The 26,581-nt window shown below is 40.3% G+C and overlaps 1 protein-coding gene across 1 annotated transcript in view; it reads left to right on the forward strand.

The window, feature by feature from the left end:
* Positions 1-21,942, forward strand: part of LOC140195670 (phosducin-like protein 2) — a 34,063-nt gene extending 12,121 nt beyond the window's left edge. The window contains 2 exon segments of the mRNA XM_072254389.1: positions 9,538-9,743; positions 21,797-21,942. Of these exon segments, the coding sequence (XP_072110490.1) occupies positions 9,538-9,743; positions 21,797-21,942 (352 nt within the window).
* The last annotated feature ends 4,639 nt before the right edge of the window (positions 21,943-26,581 follow it).

Here is a 26,581-nt window from a genome sequence, read left to right on the forward strand (position 1 = left end):
ACACAGGAAATAAATGTTACCATGTTTTGGAGGTGATGGTAATTTTACATTTTCTCTTCCTAACTTCAAGATTACCACCTGCAAGCATAAAAATTTCCATGTCTCTCCAGGGAAGGAGGCACCTATACAGAAGAGGCTGTTTGCACCTGAACTGGAGGGGGACTAATATCCTAGCAGGAAGGTTTGCTAGTGCTGAACGGGGGAAGGGGGGTTAAACAAGAGTTGCAGGGATACAGGAACCAGACTGTCAGAACAGTGCAGAGATTGTGGAGACAGATATTGCTAAGAACTCAAACAAAGTCAGGAATCAAAAGGCTAAGCATGGTGTGACTAATGTTCTGAGTTGCATATTGCAGGAAAGGCAGATAAGTTCAGGGCATGGATCAACACATGGAATTCTGATACTGTAGTCATTAGTAAGACTTGGTTGCGGGAGGGACAGGACTGGCAGCTCAATATTCTGGAGTTCCATTGTTTTGGATGCGACAGAGTGGGATGGATTAAAGGGGGAGAGATGGCGTTGTAAGTCAGGAAAGTACCACGCAGTGCAGTCAGAACTGACTAGAGAACTCATCTAGTGAGTCTTTATAGGTGAAACTGAGGATAAGAAATGTATGAATATGTTAATGAGGCTATATTATAGACCACCCAACAGTCTGCAGGATTTAGAGGAAGAAATTATTTGAAAGATCTGCAGTCTGTTGCAAGAAACATATGGCTGTTATAGTAGGTGATTTTAACTTTCCACATAATTGACTGGGACTCCCATACTGTAAAAGGACTTGATGGATAGAGTTTGTCAAATTTGTTCAGGAAAGTTTCCTAAATCAGTACATAGAGGTCGAAATGAGAGTGTGTGGGATGCTTGATCTGCTATTATGGAATGAGACAGGGCAGGTGACAGAAATTTGTGCAGAGGAATACTTTGCATCTAGTGATCATGATGCTATTGGTTTTCAAGAAAATATGGAAAAAAATAGATGTGGTCCACAGTTAATATTCTAAATTGGAGAAAGAGCAATTATGATGGTTCGGAAAAGATCTGGCAAATGTGGACTGGGACAGGCTGTTTTGTGGCAAAGGTGTACTTGATAAGTGAGAGGCCTTCAAAAGTGAAATTTTGAGAGTGCAAAGCTTGTATGTGCCTGTCAGAATAAAACATAAAGTAACAGTTTTGGGAACCTTGGTTTTCAAGAGATATTGATGCCCTGGTTTAAACAAAAGGAAGTGCATAGTAGATATAGGCAGGTAGGAACAAATGAAGTAGTTATAGAAGTGCAAGAGAACACTCAAGAAAGAAATAAGGAGGGCTAAAAGAAGGCATTAGTTTGACCTAGCAGACAAGATGAAGGAGAATCATAAGGGATTCTACAGATGTGTTAAGAGCAAGGGACAAAATTGGTTCAGAATGGTAATCTATATATGGAGCCAAAAAGAGATGGGGAAGATTTTAGGTGGATGTTTTGCAACTGTATTTACTTGGGAGATGGACGCAGAGTCTATAGAAGCAAGGCAAATTACCAGTGAGTTAATGGACCCTGTACAGAGGGCAGTTGAGACAAATTAGGGTGGAAAAATCCCCAGGGCCTGACAAGGCATTTCCTCAGACCCTGTGGGAGGCAAGTGCAGAAATTGCAGGGGCACTTAACAGATATTTAAATTATACTTAGCAACAGGTGAGGTACCGGAGGATTGGAGGAAACCTCATGTTCTGCTGTTTAAGAAAGGCTCTGAAAATAAACCAGAAAATTGTAGGCTGATGAACTTGACATCAGTTGTGGGAACATTATTAGAAGGTATTTTAAGGGACCGCCAATTACCCCCCCCCCCCCCATAGGAGTATTTGGATAGGCATGGACTGATTAGGGATAGTTAGCATAGCTTCATGCATAGTAGGCAGGTCATGTCTAACCAATCTTAAAGAGTTTTTTGAGGAAGATACCAAGAAAGCTGATGAAAGAAAGGCAGTGGATGTTGTCTACATGAACATTTGGCAAGATTCCGCATTGCAGGTTGGTCACGAAGGTTTAGTTGCTTGGCATTCAAGATGAGGTAGTAAATTGGATTAGACTTTGGCTTTGTGGGAGAAGCCAGAGAGTGGTACTAGATGGTTGCCTCGCTGACTGGAGGCCTGTGACTAGAGGAGTGCCGCAGGGATCGGTGCTGGGTCCATTGCTGTTTGTCATCTCTATCAATGATCTGGATGATAATGTGGTTAACTGGATCAGCAAATCAGTGGATGATACCAAGAATGGAGGTATAGTGGACAGCAAGCAAAACTACCAGAGCTTGCAGTGATATGCGGACCAGCCAGAAAAATGGGCTGAAAAATGGCAGATGGAATTTAACGTAGACAAGTGCACAGTGTTGCACTTTGGAAGGACTAACAGGATAGTTGTTACACAGTGAACAGTAGGTCGCTGAGGAGAACAAAGGGATCTGGGAATCCAGGACCATACCTCATTAAAATTGGCATCACAGATAGATAGGTTCTTAAAGAAAACTTTTGGCACATTGGTCTGCATAATTCAAAGTATTGAGTACTGGAGATGGGATGATATGTTGAAGTTATATCAGACATTGGTGAGGCCTAATTTGGAGTATTGTGTGCAGTTTTGGTCACCTACCCACAGGAAAGATGTAAATATGGTTGAAAGAATACAGAGAATAGGTTAGGACTTTATTCCTTGGAACATAGAAGATTGAGGGGAGATTTGATAAAGTGATACAAAATTATGAGGGGTACAGATAGGACAAATGCAGGCAGGCTTTTTCCGCCGAGCTTGGGTGGGACTACAACTAGAGGCCAATGGGTTAAAGATGAAAGGTGAAAAGTTGAAGTGGAACATGAGGGGAAACTTTTTCACTCAGAGAGCAGTGAGAGTGTGGAGCGAGTTGCCAGAACAAGTGGTGCATGCAAGCTCGATTTCAATGCTTAAGAGAAGTCTGGAAAGGTACATGGATGGGAGGGATATCGAGGGCTATGGTCCAGGAGCAGGTCAATGGGACTAGGCAGTTTAAATGGTTCAGCAAAGACTAGATAGGCCAAAGGGCCTGTTTCTGTGCTGTAATTTTCTATGATTCTATGACTCTCAACTCTGTTTGGTGGAACAGCGGATCTGCTGCAAAGAACGTAAATGGATTCAAAATTGGCTCGCCACTGGGGTCAGAGGGTGATAACAGGTGGAGTATATTCTGCCTGGAGCTTGGTGACTAGCAGTGTTCCACAGGGATCTGTTCTGAATTCCCTGCTCTATGTGAGTTCTATAAGTAACTTGGATAGATAATTGGAAGTGTGAATTAGTCAGTTTGCAGATGATACGAATGTTGGTGTTGTGGATAGTATAGAAGATTGTCGTAGGTTAGATTTGGGCTGAAAAGTGGCAGATGGAGTTCAATTCAGAAAAGTGTGAAGTGACACACTTTGGAACGTCAAACTTCAAGGCAGAGCACAAGGTTAATGGCATAATTCTTAGCAGTGTGGAGGAACATAGAGATCTTGGCTCAAAGTCCATAGGTCACTCAAAGTTGCCACACAGATTGATAAGGTCTTTAAGAAGTTGTATGTTGCGATGGCCTTTATTAGTCAGAGAATGGAAAACAATAGCCACATGGTAATGTTGCAGCTCTACAAGACTGTTTAGACTACACTGGGAGTATTGTGTTCAGTCTGGCTGCCTCATTGTAGGAAGAATGTGGTGCAGATTAGATTTACCACAATGTTGCCTGGATTGGAGAACAATGTTTTATGTGGAAATGTTGAGTGAGCTAGAGCTTTTTTCTCTGGAGCAAAGGAACATGAAAGGCAACTTGATAGAGGTGTAAAGATGATAAGATGCATAGATAAGATGGACAGCCAGCACTTTTTTCCTAGAGGGCAGCAATACATAATACCAGAAGACATTCTTTTAAGGTGAGTGGAGGAAAATCTAGGGGAGAAGTCAGAAAAAGGTTTTTCACATAGAGAATGGTAAATGCAAAAGAGGGTGGTGATTCAGACTGAAATGTTCAGGACAGTTAGGAGATATACTCATGGATGAAAGAAAAATTGAGAGTTATGTGCTATGTGTGGGCAAGTGGTTAAGGCATTAGACTAGCGACCTGAAGGTCGTGAGTTCGAGCCCCAGCCGAGGGAACATGTTGTGTCCTTGAGCAAGGCACTTAATCACACATTGCTCTGCGATGACACTAGTGCCAAGCTGTATGGGTCCTAATGCCCTTCCCTTGGACAACATTGGTGTTGTGGAGAGGGGAGACTTGCAGCATGGGCAACTGCTGGTCTTCCATACAACCTTGCCCAGGCCTCCGCCCTGGAGAGTGAAGACTTTCCAGGCGCAGATCCATGGTCTTGCAAGACTAATGGATGCCTAAAAAAAAAGGAGCGAAGGATTAGAATGATTGTGGAGTAGATTAAAAGGTTGGCAAAGATATGCTGTACTGTACTGTTTTATGTTCTATGTAACTGGTTGACATAATAGCCTTCTTTTTCAGAACAGGACATGGTGTTGATGAATACTGCATCTAGTGTTCTAACAAAGCTCCTGGGTTGAAATGTAGACTCAGGCTCTAAATGCAGGAGAAGTATATCCTGCTGTGTAGAGCTCGAATTTGCTACTGAAGTACCAAAAAACCTGTGCTCCTTATGCATGCCCTCTCGTGCAATTTGAAATGATTTGGTTGGAGTTAATAAGGGTGAATTTATCTGGAATTCTATTTTACTGAACAGAAGGATTATTTTTTCTGTAATTGAGAATTTGCTCATGCCAATATCAAGATCCTGAATTAGACATGCTATTCTAAGTGCTATCACAGAAAGAGATTACCAGGGCGACTGATTCAAGGAACACACATCAAAGTTGCTGGTGAACGCAGCAGGCCAAGCAGCATCTGTAGGAAGAGGTGCAGTCGACGTTTCAGGCCAAGACCCTTCATCAGGACTAACTGAAGGAAGAGTGAGTAAGGGATTTGAAAGGGGGGGGGGAGATCCAAAATGATAGGAGAAGACAGGAGGGGGAGGGATAGAGCCAAGAGCTGGACAGGTGATAGGCAAAAGGGGATACGAGAGGATCATGGGACAGGAAGTCCAGGAAGAAAGACGGTGGGGGGGGGGGACCCAGAGGATGGGCAAGAGGTATATTCAGAGGGACAGAGGGAGAAAAAGGAGAGTGAGAGAAAGAATGTGTGCATAAAAATGAGTAACAGATGGGGTACGAGGGGGAGGTGGGGCCTTAGCGGAAGTTAGAGAAGTCGATGTTCATGCCATCAGGTTGGAGGCTACCCAGACGGAATATAAGGTGTTGTCCCTCCAACCTGAGTGTGGCTTCATCTTTACAGTAGAGGAGGCTGTGGATGGACATGTCAGAATGGGAATGGGTACAGTAGAGGACTGATTCAAGGATGTGCCCAAAGTTTCTTTGAAGGAGTGCCACATTTCCACTGACTCATGCCTATGACTGCTCAAAGTAGAGAAGAAACATTAGGAATGATATTAAGAACCTTAACACCATGCACCAAGAGCACATCGAAGACCTGCATCAATGATGAAGAAACCTCACAAGTTAACACACCTCCTACCACATCACCAGAAGTGTGTATGATTCTCTCACTGGCTTCCACAAGGCAGTGTGGAACCCAAATCATCTTCAATCTCAAGGCACTATATTTAAAAAAAAAGAATGAATTTTTGTAAGTATAGATTTCCCTTGGCATATCATTTATAGCAATGGATATACTTCATGGCACTGTCATTACTGACAGGCTAGGAAATATCAACATTCAATCAGGGATAAGAAGAAAAAGAGGTTTTACAAAAAAGGAAAAAGTACAAAGCAATACAAAAATAGAGATTAAAGAGAATACCCTAAATGATGTCAAGAAGCAAAAGATGGATTAAGTATTGGTAGAATTATTCCTAACTGAAGTTGATGGAATGAGCATAAACTAATTAGTTTAGAGTCATGAATCAGGCATTTATCCAGTTGACCCTGGATTGAAGGAAGAGTTTGTGGGTGAACTTTATTGCATAGTTGTCACATCAGCCTGGAAATGTTAAACAAGAGAAGATCTGCAGATGCTGGAAATCCGAGCAACACACACAAAATGCTGGGGGAACACAGCAGGCCAGGAAGCATCTATGGAAAAAAAGTACAGTTGATGTTTTCGGCAAAACCCTTCAGCTTCTTTTCTCCAGTGTTATCTATCCACAGTATCGATTCCCGTGAGTGCCTCGTGATTCCAGTGAGTATCGATTCCCGTGAATGTCTCGTGATTCCCGTGTGTATCGATTCCCCGTGTCTCATCATTCCCGTATCGATTCTCGTGATTCCCGTGTGTGTCTCGTGATTCCCGTGTATCGACTCCCGTGAGTGTCCCATGACTTTGTTACCTGTGAGCGTCACATGATGGCATGTCCCACTGGTATAAAAAGGAGGACCGCTGATTGTTGGAGTCGTTTTGTTGGGGAGTTGCAGTCAGAGGTTACGCAATCGTAAGGGGGGGGAGAAATGGAGGAGAAAAGAGAGAGAGAGAGAGAGAAAGAAAAAAAAAGAGGAAAAAGATTGCACGTTTCGAATGAACCCAAAGAATTGGGGTTAATCAGCGGCATTCGGTGCATTTTCGGGTGTGATTGACACTGGGTATAATCCATACGTGGCACGCACTTTTGTTAACCCTTACACGGTTTGGATGTTGTGTGGTGACCACTTCGGTGAAAAGTCAGTTACTTTGAGAAAACTCACTCTTTGTAGAAGGTACTTCTCGGCTGGGATCAGCGTCAACGGTTTCTTTGTTTCTTCAAGAATCGCCTCATCGCTGCTTTGTGAAGTCTCTCCTCTCACATATTTCATGAATCACTTGGACTTCTTAGACTACCACTTTAAGACTGTGCTTGAGTAAGATCTGTTAAAAATTGTCTCTAAGTTTGACTGTTTGATAGCTATAGACGCATAACACTGTTAACTTCCGTTTACGTTAGTCGTTTGTTTACTTTTCTATGTTTTTGAGTAGAGGTTAATAAATTTCATCGTTTATCTATAGAAACCCGACAATTCCATATCTATTGCTGCTGGTTAACACCAATCCTGCTGAAGGATTCCGGCCCAAAACACTGACTGTACTTTTTTCCATAGATGCTGCCTGGCCTGCTGAGTTCCTCCAGCATTTTGTGTCTGTTAGACAGGGGATGTTATCAGGTTATGTTGCATTATCAGGAAAAGAACCATTGCAGCTGACCAAACAAAAAAGATTTCTGTTATTTATGCCTCTGCATGCAGTGGCCCTACAAGTGCCACTTAAGCATGGTCATGTATTGAACTTTTCAAAGACTAAACCCTGTTGAAATAATAATGGCAAAGATTCAATGTGAATTTCTGTACGCAAAAGTTGAGAAGGGCACTTGCAGCCTCATTGTGAGAGCAGACCAAGAAAAAACAAAAATAATCTGTTCTTGTAGCAATTAAGAAGACAGTTAGAAATTCAGGAATACTTAACTTCCATCATGGCTTCAGACTCCATGTCTAAAAACATTACTCCAACCCTCTTGCACACTTAGAATAAGTTTAATAATTGTGAGATAAACAATAATGTCTTTTCACGCAGCTAGACTTCTTTCATTAGGAGCACCAAGTTTTAAAGTCTCAGATATCACCAAAAATAACAGTATGAAAACAACACATATCAAGTAAAATAATCCAGGAAGATGGGCAGAAAGGTACATGTTCCAAATTGTGGATTGCTATATGTTGCTGGCAATTTGCGCTGTTCTCCCATTAACTTCACGAGGCATTTCATCCATAACCTTCCCGCAATTTCTGTGAAGTGCCTGCATCAGCACATTAAATATCCATTAAACTTGCCACAGAAAGATAAATCTTCTAATTTGTGGCACAAGTATGCTTTTCAAACTGCATTTATTTTAATGACAGGAGGAAAGTTAGAAATGGCTGGTCTCTTATCTTCAAGATGTTAACTGCCAGTGAATTGCCCTTTCCTCCCCTTTCTCTCCATTTCTCAGCACAATCTCTCATTCCATTTCTGTATGTTTTCACTCTCAAAGCTTTAATTTGTGCAGTATATTTCATAATCTTCCTCTCTTTATGTCTCAAATCTTAAACCTCTTTGGTTGAGGAGATAAACCAAGATTTCAAGTGTCCTGTTGCCTACATCATAGTAACCTCACACTTAGAAGTAGTGAAGGAACTATTTTGAGTAAAGCTTCCAGAACAAAGTCTAACTAAAGGTTCCCCAGCAAATTGCCATTTGAAATTTACCTGTTTGCGGAAAATAGATGTAATTATGGAATCTAAGTTTCCAATCCCTTCAAAATATTTTGAACCTCAAGTACTAAAAATAAAATCTAATTTATGTGACCAAACTTAACATAAAAATAGTCAGAAATGCAGAATTTGAATTCTAAAATACTGATATGTTCTAAAATTTTTATAAGGGAAATGTAAAGTTATAATTTATTAGCATTAACTTCACCTTTGCTCCCTGCTGTGTAATCAAGCTGATTGTTAGTTAGCCCAGTACAGTATTGCCTTGCTTTCTGTTTTATTTATATTTTAATAATATAGTAATCCACTGATTTTAATTTTACAATATTTTAAGATTGCTTTATTGTATTTTGCTTGATGAACCTATATACTGTGCAATAACATTTTTTTATAAAATAATTCTCCTGAATGTTATTTTTCATGTTACTGAATTTATTTCAATCTTCAGACACAGTGTTATCTTCCTCTGTTTAGAACATTGGTGTGCAGATGATTGCTCTTAGGTACCAAATTTCAAAAGTTGTTACTCAAGCACAATAAAAATCCTAAATCTGAAGGGAAGTAAGCGAGCTATGCGAATCTCTTATGGTCACCTCCTTAAAAACTAGCGAAGGAAGGTGAGGAATTGAATAAGACAGGAATTCTTCGGACTAAATCAGACATTGCCTTTAGCATGATAATATTTCAAATTGCAGCACAGAAGAGAAGCAGAAATTTAGTAGAATTATTGGAGGCATGGAGAAGTTTTAAAAAATGATTTGAAAATAGTGAAATAGAAAGAAAGGCTGAGAAGTTAACAAAGTGAATTACAGAAGAATAAAACTGGGATCCACAAGACCTCTTCAGTAGTCAGAAAGGTGAGAAGAAGATGGCATAAATAATTGGAGAAGAATAAAAGGATCCTTGTCAAACATGTAATCGAACAAAGTATTTTCTGAATATTCAGACAAAACAAACATGCAGGCATCAAATTGAAAAGTAGAACTGTAGATAAACTATTTCATATTGTTACCTGTAACTAGTGGATTAATTCTATTGATTGAATTCATCCACAATTTACAGATCACAATATTAAATATTTTACTTACAGTTAGAGAGGTTCTTCTGATTGTATTCCATATTGCAGAGGGAGAGAGCCCATAAAAAATATTTACATAATTTTCAGAGATTAACTCCCATACCTTATTTACCTTTGCATATGTAAAACCAAATTTTAATATAATTAGAACTGAATAATCATGTTTTGTTACTATTATTACTGCAGCATACCAATGTGTATTTTGCTCAACCATCACTTGGGCCAGCTCGCTAAGAAATATCCAGAAGCAAAATTCATGAAGGCTATTGCGAACATCTGTATTCCCAACTACTCAGACGAATATTTACCAACAATATTTGTGTATTTTGAGGGTGAAATTAAGGCCAGATTTATTGGAGTGGAATGTGGAACTCCAAATATGAAGTTGGAAGGTAAAATGATTTAGCCATTAGCAATAATCTTTGTACTCATACTATCAGTTAAGCAATATAGGAATGCATTTATGTTGTAAGCATCCTTCTCCTTTTTTGCCTTTATCCCTACTTCTGAAGCAATAATGCCTTATCAGAATATTGTTTTACTGACTGATAAAATTCTAAAATTTTAATTTGGGAGTCTCCATAATTAATTGTTGACAGACTGTTGAATCCTGGTGCATCATGTGCATGCACACACACATAATCTCCCAATAGTACCATATTCAGGTGCCTATTTTTCACTGAAAACTGTGAGGAGTCTTTGTCATATCAATCCCCTTGCTTGTATATCTAAAGAAGGCACAATTTGCCCCAATATTTAGATTATCATGAAATCATAGAAATTTACAGAATAGGGTAATTCAGCCCATTGTGTTACTCTTAATGAACAGTCATCTATTATCTCAGACTTCTGCTTTTGTTTTTTAATTGTATTAATTTACTATCCTCAAGATCAGCCCATTTTTTTAAGTTACAGTGCCTATAAAAAGTATTTAACCCCACCCCCCCCCACCCCTTGGAAGTTTCCATGTTTTGTTGTTTTACAACATTGAATCACAATGGATTTAATTTGGCTTTTCTCACGCTGATCAACAAAAAGACTCTTTTAGAAAATAAATTTCTACAAACTTGTCTAAATTTATTACAATTATTAAACATAAAATAATTGATTGCATAATTGCCTCCTTCAAGTCTGTATTTAGCACATGCACCATTAGCAGCAATTACAGCCTTGAGTCTGTGTGGATAGGTCTCTATCAGCTTGGCACATCTGGACACTGCAATTTTTTTTCCCATTCATCTTTACAAAACTGCTCAGGCTCTGTCAGATTGCACAGGGATGGTATATGAACAGTCATTTGCTGAATTCATTTTACCTCTACCTTCACAAGCCTTCCAGGGCCTGCTGCAGTGAAGCATCCCCACACCACCATGCTTCATAGTCGTGGGAATCATGTGTTTTTGATGATGTGCAGTGTTTGGCTTACATTTATTCTGATGAGCAAAGAGCTCAATTTTGGTTTCATCAGACCATAGAACCTTCTTCCAGCTGACTTCAGTCTCCCACATGCCTGCTGGCAAACTCTAGCTGAGATTTCATGAGAGTTTTTTTTCAACAGTGGCTTTCTCTTTGCCACACTCCCATAAAACTGTGACTGGTGACAACAGTAGTTGTATGTGTAGTTTGTTCCGTCTCAGCTACTGAAGCTGGTAACTCACCCAGAGTTGTTATACGTTTCTTGGTGGCATCCCTCACTAGCCCCCTTCTTGCACGGTCAGTCAGTTTTTGAGCACAATCTGCTCTAGGCAGATTTACAGTTGTGCCATATTCTTTCCATTTATTGATGATTGTACTCCAGGGGATATTCAGTGACTTGGAAATTTTCTTGTATTCATCTCCTGACTTGTGCTTTTCAATAACCGTTTTTGTGGAATTGTTTGGAGTGTTCTTTTGTCTTCGTGGTGTAGTTTTTACCAGGATACTGATTCACCAGCAGTTAGAGCTTCCAGATACAGGTGTGTTTTTACCACGATCAATTGAAACACCTTGACTGCACACAGGTTATCCCCATTTAACTAATTATGTGACTTATAAAACCAATTGGCTACACCAGTGATGATTTGGTGTGTCACATTAAAGGGTGTGAATACTTATGCAATCAATTATTTTATGTTTTATATTTGTGATTAATTTAGATCAATTTGTAGAGATCTGTTTTCACTTTGACACAACAGAGTCTTTTCCTGTTGATCAATGTCAAAAACAGCCCAATTAAGTTCATTGAGATTCAATGTTGTAAAACAATAGAACATGAAAACTTCTGGGGGGAGGGAGGGAAGGTGAATACTTTTTATGGCCACTGTAGAAATGGAATCAATTTCAACATCTTTTCAAGGATTCCATATCCCAAATTTGCTCTGAATAAGAAGAAAAAAATCCTCTACACCTTTCCTCTAGGCCTTTTGTAATCACTTTAAATCAATAACTTCTCCTTATTAACCATCTCATTTACCAGAGAAGTAGTTACCCCTTTATAATTTATCATACCTACTCATGCTCTTTCAGTCTTTATTTGAATAAACTCTTAAGTTTCTGTTTCAAGGAGAAACATCCTATATTTGCAAAATTGTCTTAAATGGAATCTACTTGATATTATCTTGAAAAACCTTTTCTCTCATCTAAGGCCTTTATATTTTCCTAAAATCTTCTCAAATCATGCCAGTTCCATTATAGTCCGTTCAAAGCACATCACATCATATTTCTATTGTACGTGTGATATTTTCACTAAAATGTCCATGTCTTAAGTCCTCAACACAAGTTATTTAATGTTTAGGTCATCTGCACACTTTGTGGTGCTGTTCCCTTCATACATATCAAGATCTTTAATACATACTGAAAAGGGTGATGAAATTAATGCAACACACACAACATACTGGGGAACTGAAGGAAGGATGTCCTCTTCCTTCAAAGAAATGGGCTTCCCTTCCTCCACCATCAATGCTGCCCTCAACCGCATCTCTTCCATTTCACACATGTCTGCTCTCACCCCATCCTCCCACCACCCCACCATGGATAAGGTTCCTTTTGTCATCACTTAATACACCACCAGCCTTCGCGTCCAGCACGTTATTCTCCGCAATTTCCGCCATCTTTAACGGGATCCCACCTCCAAGTACATCTCTCCCTCCCAACCACCTTCTGCTTTCCTCAGGGATCACACCCTACGCGCCTCCCTTGCCCATTCGTCCCACCCGACTGATCTCCCTTCTGGCACTTACCCTTGCAGGCAGAGCAAGTGTTACACCCAACCCTACACCACCTCCCTCACTACCACTCAGGGCCCCAAACAGTCCTTCCAGGTGAGGTGGCACTTCTCTTGTGAGTCTGTTAGGGTCATATAATGTGTTCGGTGCTCCTGATGTGGCATCCTGTCCTCCTGTATATCAGTGAGACTCAACACAGGTTGGGATACTGCTTCACTGAGCACCTACACACTGTTTGCCAGAAAAAGCGATATCTCCCAGTGGTCACCCATTTTAATTCCACTTCCCATTCCCATTCCGATATGTCTATCCATGGCCTCCCCTACTGTCATGATGAGGCCAAACTCAGGTTGGAGGAACAACACCTTATATTTCCTCTGGGTAGCCTCCAACCTGATAGTGTGAACATCGATTTCTCGAACTTTGGTAATGGCCACCCCCTCCTTCACCATTCCCCATCCCCTTTTCCCTCTCTCACCTTATCTTCTTGCCTGCCCATCACCTCCCTCTGGTACTCCTTCCCCATCCCCTTTTTCTTTCATCCATTGCCGTCTGTCCTCTCCTATTAGATTCCCCCTTCTCCAGCCCTGTATCTCTTTCACCAATCAACTTCCCAGCTCTTCCCAGCTCCCTTCCCCTCCCGGTTTCAGCTATCACTCTGTGTTTCTCACTCCCCCCCTCCTCCTTTTAACTCTACTCCTCATCTTTTTTCCTCCAGTCCTGCTGAAGTGTTTCCACCCAAAACATCAACTGTACTCTTTTCCATAGATGCTGCCTGGCCTGCTGAGTTCCTCCAGCATTTTGTGTGCGTTCCTTACATTTCCAGCATCTGCAGATTTTTCTCTTGTTTGAGATGAAATTAAAATTGACGCTCAGGAGCACAAATGAGCATTCTGCTTTGCAAAGCACCAGAATTCCCCTAAATACAGAAAGTTGTTGGTTTGTGAATGTGGCGTTACACTACAGCAGACATTTTGAAGATTTACAATTTAAATGTCTGGAGCAATATTGTAAAGAATTGTTGACTTTTCATATGCATAGTTCTGTTATTAAAGAAAAGTTCCCCATCAAACACCCCTACAGATGCTCCACTGGTCACACAAAGCTGGGGGGAAGATATTGTTTCTTGACTATGGATCCTTGTGGTGTTTGTGGACAAAAACCAAAAGAAAGCCAGTCCTATGAGAACTTACCTTAACTGCTGCCATTGCCATCTGAGTCATATGGCTTCAAGTAACTTTGAGGGACAGCAAAGAAGCAGAAGAGCTGACATCCTGAAAGGGGACGGCACACACCATTCCCCCTGCAGCACATCTGCTCGAGGAGCTATCTTCAGGAAGACAGATGGCAAAAATTGAAATGTGCCTTGACAGCCTTTATTTGCTCCATTAAACTGTGTATCTGCTTCCCCGCACACTTGACCACAGTGGGAAACCCAATGATGAGTTTTCCTCTACATAGCTTCATTGATCATTTGTGAGAGAAATTTTTCTTTCCTCAAAGGACTCCAGAAGTTTACAGTCCTCTCCTATTCATCAACAGAGTGTGGAAAGGACTTTTAGCTTCCTTAAGTTCCCTTCATACTTGTTGTATATGCATCATCACGCGCAGATACCGCTGTTTCTCAAACCTAGCCTAGCCACCAATTATACACTGCACGTGGCTTTCTTTTCAAATCTTTTTATTATATATATATAGGAAAAATAACATAAGTACATCAAAGTAACAACACTTACAATGCCTCAAAAAACCCATCATCTTAAAGATTGAAAACAAAATTTTGTGATAACAGAAAAAAACCTACTAAACAGGAAAGTGAGAAAAAAAAGAACCCATTAGGTGTACAACCCTGGAGCCATGCGTCATACAAAAAGCTTCTAAAAATAAACATCAAATCGCCAGCAAGAAAAGAAAATATACTAAAAGAATTTACAATTAGATCGTGGAATAATTATATCAATTAACTCAAATGATAATAACAAGCAAATGAGCCCCATCTTTTCTCAAAATCAAATAAAGGTTCAAAGGTTTGACTTCTAATTTTCTCCAAACTAAGACATAGCATCACTTGAGAGAACCATTGTGACAAAGCGGGAGCTGATGTATCCTTCCACTTCAACAAAATGGCCCTCCTAGCTATCAATGTAACAAATGCAATAACATGTTGGTCAGACACAGAAATACCATGAATATTTTGAGGAACTATTCCAAAAAGCACAGTTAATTTATTAGGTTGTAAATTAATTTTAAGTGCTTTAGAAATTGTTGAGAAAACTGACTTCCAGAACTGTTCCAATATAGAACAAGACCAAAACATATGTGTCAGTGTAGCTATCTCAGTTTCACATCTATCACAATGACTATCAACGTTAGGAAAGATTTTAGAAAGTCCCTCCTGCGCGTGGCTGCTTAACATGGAGCATTACTTTGCCTCGTCAGAGATTCCTCTTCTGTAGGGCTGAGACTGTGAATAAAGCTTAGATAAAAGAGAATAGGGATAAACTGAGAAACTGTCAGTAGTGGATGATAGATATTACAGTGCCATTAGATTTTGATCGGGCCTGTGAATGCTTAGTTTTAAAGGTTCATGAAGAAATTCAAGTAGCAAAGACTCTATGTCAAAGTCACCATTTTAAAATTGATCTGCCATAACAATTACAGCGGTTCTGTTAAATGCTGCCTTGTGCTATAATTGCAGTCTTTGGATTTTGAAGATTTTATTTCTGATTTTGAGCAAGGTGGCTATGCAAAACGAGCCAACATCCTGTCAAGAATTGGCACACAAATCTCATTGTGACATTATGGTTGTCTGTATCACATTCCACATGTCCTTGATTCTCACCAATTGACATACTGTTGAAGCAACACCAATGTTGTCATCAACGTAGCAAAGGAAGAGTTGGGGAGTTTACCAGTGAAGACTTAGAACATGAACTGTTCCACATACCAGGTAAAAAGGCAAGCATAGCTGGGGCCCATCTGGGTGCCCATGGTTACACCATGGGTTTGGAGAAAGTGGGAGGAGCTGAAAAAGGAATTGTTGAGTGTGGGGAGCACTTCTGCCATATGGAGGAGGATGGTGTTGGAGAGGAAATGGTCGGATCTGTGTCAAGAAAGAAGCAGAGAGCTTCCCCTGTCAATTCACCTCCTCCCACACTTCCATTCAGGGTCTCAAGCAGACCTTCTAGTAGAGGCAACACTTCACCTGTGAACCTGTTGTGGTCATCTACTGCACCTCCTCTACATTGGTGAGACCTGATAAAGATTGGGGGACCATTTTGTTAAGCACCGTAGTTCCATACACAACAAGCAGGATTTCTCAGTAGCCCACCATTTTAATTCCAATCTCCATCCCAGTGTAACATGTTGCTCCATGGTCTCTCTACTGCCATGATGAGGCCACTCTCAGGATGGAGGAGCACCACTCATAAGACCACAGACATGGGAGGAGAATTAGGCCATTTAGCCCATCAAGTCTGCTCTGCCATTCCATCATAGCTGATTATTTTAATCCTTTGCAACCCCATATTCCTGTCTTCCACTGTAACCCTTGACTTCCTAACTAATCAAGAATCTATCAACCTCCGCTTTAAATATACTCAATGACTTAGTCTCAACAGCCATCCATGGCAATGTATTCCATAGATTCACCACCCTTTGGCTGAAGAAACTGCTTCTTATCTCTGTTATAAATGGATGTCCCTTGATCCTGAGGCTGTGCCTCCTGATCCTAGACTCACCTACTATAAGAAACATCCTCTCTGCATCCACTCTTTTTAGGATTTTCAATATTTGATAGGTTTCAATGAGTTTCACCCCCATTCGTCTAAATTCCAGTGAGTATAGGCCTAGAGCCATCAAATGCTTTTCATACATTAACCGTTTCATTCCCAGAATCATTCTCATAAGCCTCCTCTGGATATTCTGCAATGCTAGCACAGCCTTTCTTAGACAAGGGGCCCAAAACTGCTCACAATACTCCAGTGTGGTCTGACCAATGTCTTATAAAGCCTCAACATTACATCCTTGCTTTTATAGTCTCGTCCTCTTAAAATGGACGCTAACATTGCATTTGCCTTTCTTAACACCAACTCAATCTGCAAGTTAACCTTTAGGGAATCCTGCAAGAGAACTCCCAAGTCCCTTTCCACCTCTGATTTTTGAATTTTTTCCGTTTAGAAACTAACCTATGCCTTTATTCCTCGTAGAAGCCCTGCGGAACACAACTAGTCACTGGGAGCTAAACAGAAAGGGCCCACTGTATTCTCACTATTTGACTGCTCACTCTTTCTCACTCTTCTATCCATACTAGTAGCTTTTGAGTAATATAATGGGCTCTTAACTAGTTAAACAGCTTCATATACAGCATCTAGTCAAAGGCCTTCTGTAAATCCAAGTACACAACATCCTCTAACTCGCCTTTGTTTATCCTGCTTGTTATTTCCTCAAAGAATTTCAACAGATTTGTCAGGCAAGATTTCCCCTGAAGGAAACCATATCGAGTTTGGCCTATTTTATTATATGCTTCCAAGTACCTCGAAAACACATCTTAATAATGGACTCCAACATCTTCCCAACCACTGAATTCAGGCTAATTGCCCATAGTTTCCTTTCTTCTGCCTTCTCTTTTGCTTGTATGCTCTCTTTCTCTTCCCTTGTCAGCCACAGTTGCCTCATTTTCCCTTTTAGAATACTTCATCTTCAGGATGTGTCTATTCTGCGCCTTCCAAATTGCCCCCAACCATTTTTGTTCTGTTATCATTTCTGATAGTGTCCTCTGCCAATCAACTTTGGCCAGCTCCTCTATCATGCCTCTGTAATTCCCCTTACTCCACTGTAATACTGGCTTTGTCTTCTCCATTTCCAACTGCAAGGTGAATTCTATCATATTATGATCACTGTCTCCTAAGGGTTACTTTACTTTAAGCTCTCTAATCAAATTTGGTTCATTACACAACATCCAGTCCAGAATTGCCTTTCCCCCTAGTGAGTTTAAACACAAGCTGCTCTAAAAAGCCTAATCGTAGGCATCTATCAAATTCCTTTTCTTGGGATCCAGCATCAACCTGATTTTTCCAATCTATCTGTATATCGAAATACCATGACTATCATAAATTTGCCCTTATTACATGTCTTGTCTGTTTCCCTTTGAAATTTATCCCATATCCTGGCTACTATTCGGGGGCCTGTCTTCCATCAGGGTCTTTTTGCCCTTGTAGTTTCTTAACTCTACTCACAATGATTCTGCATCTTCTGATCCTAAGTCACCACTTTCTAAGGATTTGATTTCATTTTTCACCAATAGAGCCAACCCATTCCCTTTGCCTAACTGCCTGTCCTTTTGATACAAATTGTATCCTTGGACGTGAAGCTCCCAACAATGATCTTTCAGCCACGACTCAGTGATGCCCACAATGTCATACCTGTCAATCTCTAACTGTGCTAGAAAATCATCTATCTTATTCCGTCTACTGCAGGCATTCAAATATAGCTCCTTCCATTCTGTATTCATCATACTTTACACTTTCCCACTGATTGCAATTTTGCCCTGTCATCTGCCTGTCCTTCCTCATAGTCTCACAACTCAATGCATTAACTTATATACCATTCTCCACTTTGGATCCCTCTTACTTCTTCTCATCTCCTTATCTGGCTATCATCTCCCCCTGTGCCCCATTCCCTTTCCCCATGGTCCACTCCCCTCTCCTATCAGATTCCTCCTTCATCCCTTTACATTTCCACCTATCACCTCCCAGCTTCTTACTTCATAACCACCCCCCCCCCACACACACACCCACCTGGCTTCTCCTATCACTTGGAGCAACACACGATATATTGGAGGAACTCAGCAGGTCAGGCAGCATCACTGGAAAAGAGTAGACAATTAATGTTTTGGGTTGAGACCCTTCATCAGGACTGGAAAGAAAGAGAAGCCAAAGTAAGAAAGTGGAGGGAGGGGAGGAAGAAGTACAAGGTGGTAGGTGATTGGTGAAACTGGGAGAGGGGGAGGGATGAAGTAAAGAGCTGGGGAATTGACTGGTGAAAGAGTTAAAGGGCTAGAGAAGAGGGAATGTGATAAAAGAGGACAGAAGATTGTGGAAGTAAGGGAAGGGGAGGAGCAACCAATGGAGATGATGGGCATGTAAGGAGATAAGGTGAGAGAGGGGAATAGGAATGGTGAATGGTGAAGGGGAGTGTTGCAATTACTAGACATTCAAGAAATCGATGTTCATGCCATCATGTTGGAGGCTACCCAAAGGTGGTGCTCCTCCAACTTGATCTCCTATCACTTTCTAACTTGTACTTCTTCCCCTCCCTCTACCTTCTCATTCTGGCTTTGCTCCCTTTCCTTTCCAGTCCTGCTGAAGAGTCTCAGCCTCAAAAGTTGACTTTATTAATTTCCATAGATGGTAACTGACCTGCTGAGTTCCTCCAACATTTTGTATGTGTTACTCTGGACTTCCAACATCTGCAGAATCTTGTGTTTACTGACGAAAGTATCTGAATATCAATGCAGAACTTAGAGCGAGAAGTCTGGTTTTTATTGATAGAATAAGTTGTAAGTATTCTTTCCACCTCCTGATCCAGGCATGAGATCCCGGCTACTAATAAAGTAAAGCTCCATAGTGTAGGACGTTGAGAGGTTAAAAAGTTCTTCATTCAGGTAGTTCATGCAGCTGACCATGAAACCAATAAAAAAGGCATATTTCAGACCAGATAAAATGCTGCTTGTAGTTACTTACTGATGATACAATACCCTAATGTTTAATTTGATAGGATTTATTTTTCTTCCTTCTCTCATCCTAGAATGGAAAATCCAGTCAATTTACCATCAAATTTTCACTCTTGCCTACACATGGGCTATGTCTCATTCTTCTTTTCTGTATATCAAGAACAATTTTCCAATTTTCGGGAACTGTTGGCCAATCAATGCCTCAATCCTTGGATCCCTGCTGTTGCTCTGATAACACTTCCACCCACACATTTCCTTGCAAGAACTATTGCATTCTCCTAATTTCTCTATATCCATCACAAGTGTTCTGACAGTATCATCTTCCGCACTAATGAATTGGCCTTTTTGCTTTACAAAGGATTATCATTCACCTTGAATGACAAAATCCTTAATGGTGTCAATGAAATTCCTTGTACATGCCTTTACCCCTTCCATTCCTTCAGCTCACCAGCTTCCACTTACATCTGATCAATCTCTATTTTTAACTTATCATTCTCCACTTTTAATGGATGATTCTCTGCCATTTTTTCCACCTCCAGCTGAGTGCTACTACTAGACCAAACTGACTTGTTTTTCCCTCAACTTTCCTTTCAGAATCTCATCGGGGCTTTTCTCCGTGCAATATTCTGATCCAATCTTCCATCATCCTTTATGCTTGCTTTCTTTTTCATACCTTTTCCCCATGTAATTCTAAGAGATGTGAGATGTGCCTTATTACACTTTGACTTCCCACCTTTAAGGTTGCTAAGGATTTATTTCAGATGAAGCAGTGATCATCTTGAATTTCTTTCATTTCAATGGATTGTATTCAATGCTCACAATGTGCTCTACACTAGATTTGGAGAGATCACACGCTTTACACTGAGCAAATTACAGAACAAACCCATTCAGTCCACAAGGATCAACCAGAGCTTCTGATTGATTACTATTTTATTTTACCTACTCTATTTTCTTTCTCGTAATCTAACTCCCACTGGTCTTCTACCCCATAATAATGAAAATAAAGGCAACACCACAAATTTTGATTGGGTACTTTACATCCTTCTGGCCACAATGTTCTTCAACGATTTTAATTCATTCCCTCAGGTCCCATTTTACCAACTTTCTTCCCTTCACAAATCTCTTTTGTTTTTCACTACCCGGACAAACCTTCCCATTCTTTCTGTTGATATTGCATGCAATTTATTATATCTGTAATTAAGTGTAACCTGCTTGTTGTAATATGAACAAAGTCACTGAAGAGATGTGGCTGTTAGATGTGAAGTAGTGTTTTATTTGACAAAAATGAGACACTCTGAAGGAAGAGGCCTGTTTGACCCAATATTACATGACATTTTATATGCAGAAGATCAAAGGACAATTCTATACTTACAATATGTCTACAATGCTTCCTTTGAATTGCATATACCGTTCACACCTCCTTCTTCACACCCACATTCCAAACACCCAAAATGGATGCTAATTCTACATTGTCTGGTGTTTCATTTAATTGCTGTTCACAGCTCTGGAAATCTCTTGTCCAGACCTGCATTTTAAATTCAACCTACAGTCCATATTCTGGTGTCAAGATTGGTTGCTGAAGTTAATATTTTGCTATACACCCTAAGTCCAGAATAGGCCCTAACACTGAAGTTCCTAACTGGTCTGTCCAACAATATATTCTAGTCCCACATTACATGGTTGCATCCTAATATGCTCATGATAACAAGAGGTGGTCAACAAATGCATAATTGACAAAATCACTGATATTCCTAGAATAAACTAAATGGAATTAACTTCTATTATTTAGGATAATATTATATTTTGAAAACGTGATAAATGTATTTAAGATACTTTATAAATATAATTTAAATAGAATTGAAAATTAAAGGGATACTATTGTGTATGATGCTTGTATAAGTTATTATTACAATGCTCATGTTAAAATCAACGAGATATAGTGCAACAATGTATCATGGTTATTCAGAGGGATCGTCTTCATATGCCTGTTTGGAGGTTACAACTGGGATATGGAAAACTATACTGAATTTTGCTTGCAACACACACAAAATGCTGGAGGAATTCAGCAGACCAGGCAGCATCTGTGGACAAGAGTACAGTCGATGTTTCGGGCCGAGACCCTTCGACAGGACTCAGCCTGAAATGTTGACTGTACTCTTTTCCATAGATGCTGCCTGGCCTGCTGAGTTCCTCCAGCATTTTGCGTGTGTTGCTTGGATTTCCAGCATCTACAGATTTTCTCTTGTTTGTAACTGTATTTTGCTTCCAAGGTTGGAAATAACTTAGACTTCAGATAAACTTCCAAAGTATTGCAAATGATATTTAGGACTTACCCAATTACCAATTACTACCAGTTGTTTATCAGTAATAAGATAAAATATTCACTTTATTATATTAGTCCAAAAAAGAAAAGTACTCTGAATTATCAGAGATTATGCTTTCCAATCCCAAATGAAATACTATAAGTGATAACTAACATAATTATTGTGAATTTTCTTTTTGTTTTCAGAGCTGGAATGGAAGCTAGCAAACACAGGAGCAATAAAGACAGATTTAGAAGAGAACCCCAAAAAGAAAACTGTGGAGATGATGGCATCATCAATAAGAGGTTGTTCTATTAAATATTATAATGAAAGTGACCACGAGGAAGCCTGACTTTGTTGGGAAATGTTACCAGATCATTCATTTTGATTAAATATGATGTTACATAAAAGTATTTTCACATTTTTTCATTTTGACATAAATCCACATGTTTGTTAGCTTTGGATTGCTGGCTTTGTTTATTCTGACATACCAGTTGAATAAAAAAGAATAAAAAAATCTTCAGAGATTGTCTGCCTGGCGTCAGTGGTCAGATAACCAGGACTTGTATTATGCACCAGCTGGTCATGTGACCATCCACCACCTGTTCCCATGGCTTCACAGGACCTTGATCATTAAGCCGGTATCACTCTTTGCCCAAGGATGACCTACAGGCTAGCGGAGGGAAGGAGTGCCCTACACCTCCTTTGATGGAGATGTATCTCCACTCCACCACCCAATTTCAATACATGGGGCAGTGTGGTACTGTGTCATGAGTCTGTTCCAACATTTAATAAGATGAAAAATTTATCTGTACTTCAATTCTATTTACCCTCTTTTCTTTCACATCACTTTACCAAACATCTTGGGTTAACATCGCATTGATAGTAACTCCATCAGTTCAGTACCTCAATAGTGCAAAGAACGGTCAATGGAGACTATGTGGTCAACTCCCTGGGATGACAACTGAATGCACAAATTAATGGCAGGAAGAAAAGGCTGAAACCCCCAATACTGGACCTTTATGCTAACCCTCAGTATCATCCAGGACATACAGAGAGTTGATGAGGGAAGGCAGAGGACAGGGAAGATAAGAAAGTATTGTCTCTTCTCCCCCTCTCCCCTTCTCCCTCCCTTTCCCCTTCTCCCTCCCTCTCCCTCTCCCCCTCCCTCTCCCTCTCTTCCTCTCCCTCTCTCTCCCCCTCTCCCTCCCTCTCCCCTCTCCTTCTCTCCCTCTCCCCCTCCCTCCCTCTCCCCTTCTCCCTCCCCCCTCTCCCCCTCTCCCCTCTCCCCCCTCCCCCTCCCCTTCTTCCCCCTCTCCCCCCTCCCCCTCCCCTTCTTCCCCCTCTCCCCTTCTCCCCCTCTCCCCTTCACCCTCCCTCTCCCCTTCTCCCTCCCTCTCCCCTCTCCCCCTCTCTCTCCCTCTCCCCCTCTCCCTCTCTTCCTCTCCCTCTCCCCTTCTCCCTCTCTCTCCTCCTCCCCCTCCTCCTCTTTCACCCCCCCAAAAGGCTGTCAAATTATTTGTGATATTTTGTTGAATTAAGAGACCGCTTCATATCTACCAATACTTCTCTCTGGTGACTTCATTCATGCAGCAACAGAATTCAGTAGTGCAGGAAAGAGTAACTTGAACAGATTAAAGGTAATATCATTGGTCCTTTTGAAGCTGATACAGAAGAATTTAGAACACAGAAGCCACTGCTGAACATGCACTAATTATTTGATAAATAGGTAGGACCTGTGTAAAGGCTGTTTCAAGGAGCTGGACGTCAGGGGAAACTCATTGAGAGCAAAATGATCAACCATTTTAAATAGTATCAAAAAATTGAGAATTAATCAAATGAAATCAAGCACAAAGCATGCCTTTCAAAACATTTATCAAGGATATGTTCAATGTCTTATGAAAAATAACTACTGAAGGAACACCAAGAGATATTTGCATGTGGCAAAGAAAGTGAATGGTATGTTGATCTGGAGAAGTGAGGGGTAATGCACTGCGGAAGGGCAAGCAAGGCAAGGCAATGCAAAACAGATGTTAAAAGTACCGAGAAGTGGAGAGGAATACAGAGCACTGAAGATAGCAGAGAAGATAGATAAGGCACTTTTAATGTCTTTACTCTGACTGCTTCTGTTATAAACTTCAAATCATTAGCAGAGGCTGTTTAGCCACAGAACAGAAACAATGAAAAGCTGTTCAGCCTCATCACCCCGGAATCAACAAAATGCACAATACCGATTATGCATTTTTTTGTCTTATTCTGAGAAACACTTCCACAGGTCACTGTAAAAAAACGATATCATATTTGTGAGGAGGTCATATTGACTAACGTCATCAAGAAGACAAATGGCATGAGTCAGGATAGTGCCACATTGTCAACAAGTGGCATTGATAATGTGGTATTGGAGGCTATTGACAACTTAACAAATCTCGAATCTGTAATTACCAGCTGCAATCAAACACACTTTGTAAAAGATGTCTATTATGTCTAAAGTGAGCAAGAGAGAGTGGACCACGGCAGCTTGTTGTGGAAAATTAAACAGCAAGTCCATGTGTCCATCTCCATAGTACACCCCGCTACAGTAAAGTCTGGACCAACGTGCAAGACAAGAGAATAAATCTTACTTCAGTAATGGACAAATTATAAGAGAAGATTCTTAAGGACAAGATTTATGAGCATTTGGAGATGCATATACTGATGAGGGTTAGGTAACATGGCATTGTGAGGGGCAGGTCATACCTCCTGAGCCTGACGGAATTCTTTAAGGAAGTGACAAAGCATATTGCTGAAGGTGGAGCATTGCAGGTGGTGTATATCGATTTTAGCAAGGTTTTTGTAAAGGTTCCCTATGGTAGGCTCACTAAGGAAGAATGGCTCATGGGATCCAAAGTACGTCAAAATCAAAGAAAGGTTCATTATTAAAGCACATATATGGCACCAAATACTACCCTGAGTTTAATTTTCTTACAGACACTCACAGTAGAGCAAAGAAGTACAGTAGAATCAATGAAAAAAACTGATAAATTGTGTAAATACAAGAAGAACTGTAATAATGATTATTGCTTGTTGCTGAGGCCTAATTTGAAGAATTATGTGCATTTTTGATCATCTAGATGTAAATAAGTTTGAAAGAGTACAGAGAAAATTTATAAGGATGTTGCTGGATCTGGAGGACCTGAGTTATATGGAAAGATTGAATAGTTAGGACTTCATTCTATAAAATATAGAAGATTAAGAGGAGATTTGGTAGAGGTATACAAAATTATGAGGCATATAGATAGGCTAAATAAGCTTTTTCCACTGAGGTTGGGTGGGACTACAACTAGACGCCATGGATTAAGGATGAAAGGTGAAAAGTTTAAGAGGAACATGAGGGGAAACTTATTCCCTCAGAGGGTCTTGAGAGTGTGGAATGAGTTGCCAGTGCAGGTGGTGCATGCTAGCTTGATTTCAATGTCTAAGAGAAGTATGGATAGGTACATGGATGTTAGGGATATGGAGGGCTATGGTCCTGGTGCAAGTCAATAGCAGTAGGCAATTTAAATGGCTCAGCAGGGACCAGAGGGACCAAAGGGCCTGTTTATGTGCTGTATTTTTCTATAACTCTATAAATATTGACATTGCAATTGAGGTCAACCAAAGCTCTGTCTCTTTGCCAGATTTGCTTGGATTTGGCAGTTTATTTCCTGAAGACTGGACAGAATTTGACTCAGACACTGATTCAATGACTTACTATTCAGACTTGGCAAGATCAGTTGATCAACATGAACATTTTGGATTTCACTAACTTCAACCAAATATGACTTGTTTCTGTAAATATCTACTACATGTCCTATATCTCATCTAAGTAAACTAAATTGCTGTGTGGTCTAAGAACGTTAGGTTGCCTGTTTAGGTTGAATCTGTCTGATTCATGTCATAGTGATGTTTTTGATTCAACTTTATTGAACAAGGATAAAGAGTGTTCTCAGTTTTCATTAATAGCTCTTAACTACATTGTTTTATTGTTTGGATTTATTCTTTACATCTGCAAGCAACATTTTCTGTTGAGTACTGAACTTCCCTGCAACAGCCTTATCTAATATGAATGACAACTTCTCAGCCACTCCATTTGAAACCAGATGTGGTGAGGAACTGATGAGTACACTTGATAATATACTGTTTCATAAAGTTTGTCAAACTCAGGAAAGGTACGATGTACACTATAGCTCATTGATTATACATGGGAGGAAGTAGTGACCAATGACCATTGCCAAGAAACTGTCCCTTACCGCCATGTTATGCTGTGATATAATTTCTCAAAGTGGCATGTGATGACCTTGCACAAGCAATATTCTATGAGAGTTGTCACAGGAAAAAAAATGGTACTATGAACCTACCTAAAATGTGCTAGGTGAGAGACATCAATATCCTTCAGTAAATCTGAATGAAGGCCAAGACTTAAGCTCTAACTTATGGACACCCCCTACTTACAAATAAATTTCATAAAGATATCAGATTATTATCTAGAAATCGTGGATGAATTGGTAATCATTTTCCAATGTTCTATAGATTCAAGATCAGTTCCTGCGGATTGGAGGGTAGCTAATGGTATCCCACTTTTTAAGAAAGGAGGGAGAGAGAAAACAGGCAATTATAGACCAGTTAGTCTGACATCAGTGGTGGGGAAGATGCTGGAATCAATTATAAAAGATGAAATAGCGGGATATTTGGATAGCAGTGGCAGGATAGGTCCGAGTCAGCATGGATTTATGAAGGGGAAATCATGCTTCACTAATCTTCTGGAATTTTTTGAGGATGTAACTATGAAAATGAACATGGGAAAACCAGTGGATGTGGTGTACCTGGACTTTCAGAAAGCCTTTGATAAGGTCCCACATAGGAGATTAGTGGGCAAAATTAGAGCACATTGTATTGGGGGTAGGGTACTGACATGGAAAGAAAATTGGTTGGCAGACAGGAAACAAAGAGTAGGGATGAACGGGTCCTTTTCA

The sequence above is a fragment of the Mobula birostris genome, chromosome 3 (assembly GCF_030028105.1).
Source record: "Mobula birostris isolate sMobBir1 chromosome 3, sMobBir1.hap1, whole genome shotgun sequence".
Lineage (NCBI taxonomy): Eukaryota > Metazoa > Chordata > Chondrichthyes > Myliobatiformes > Myliobatidae > Mobula > Mobula birostris.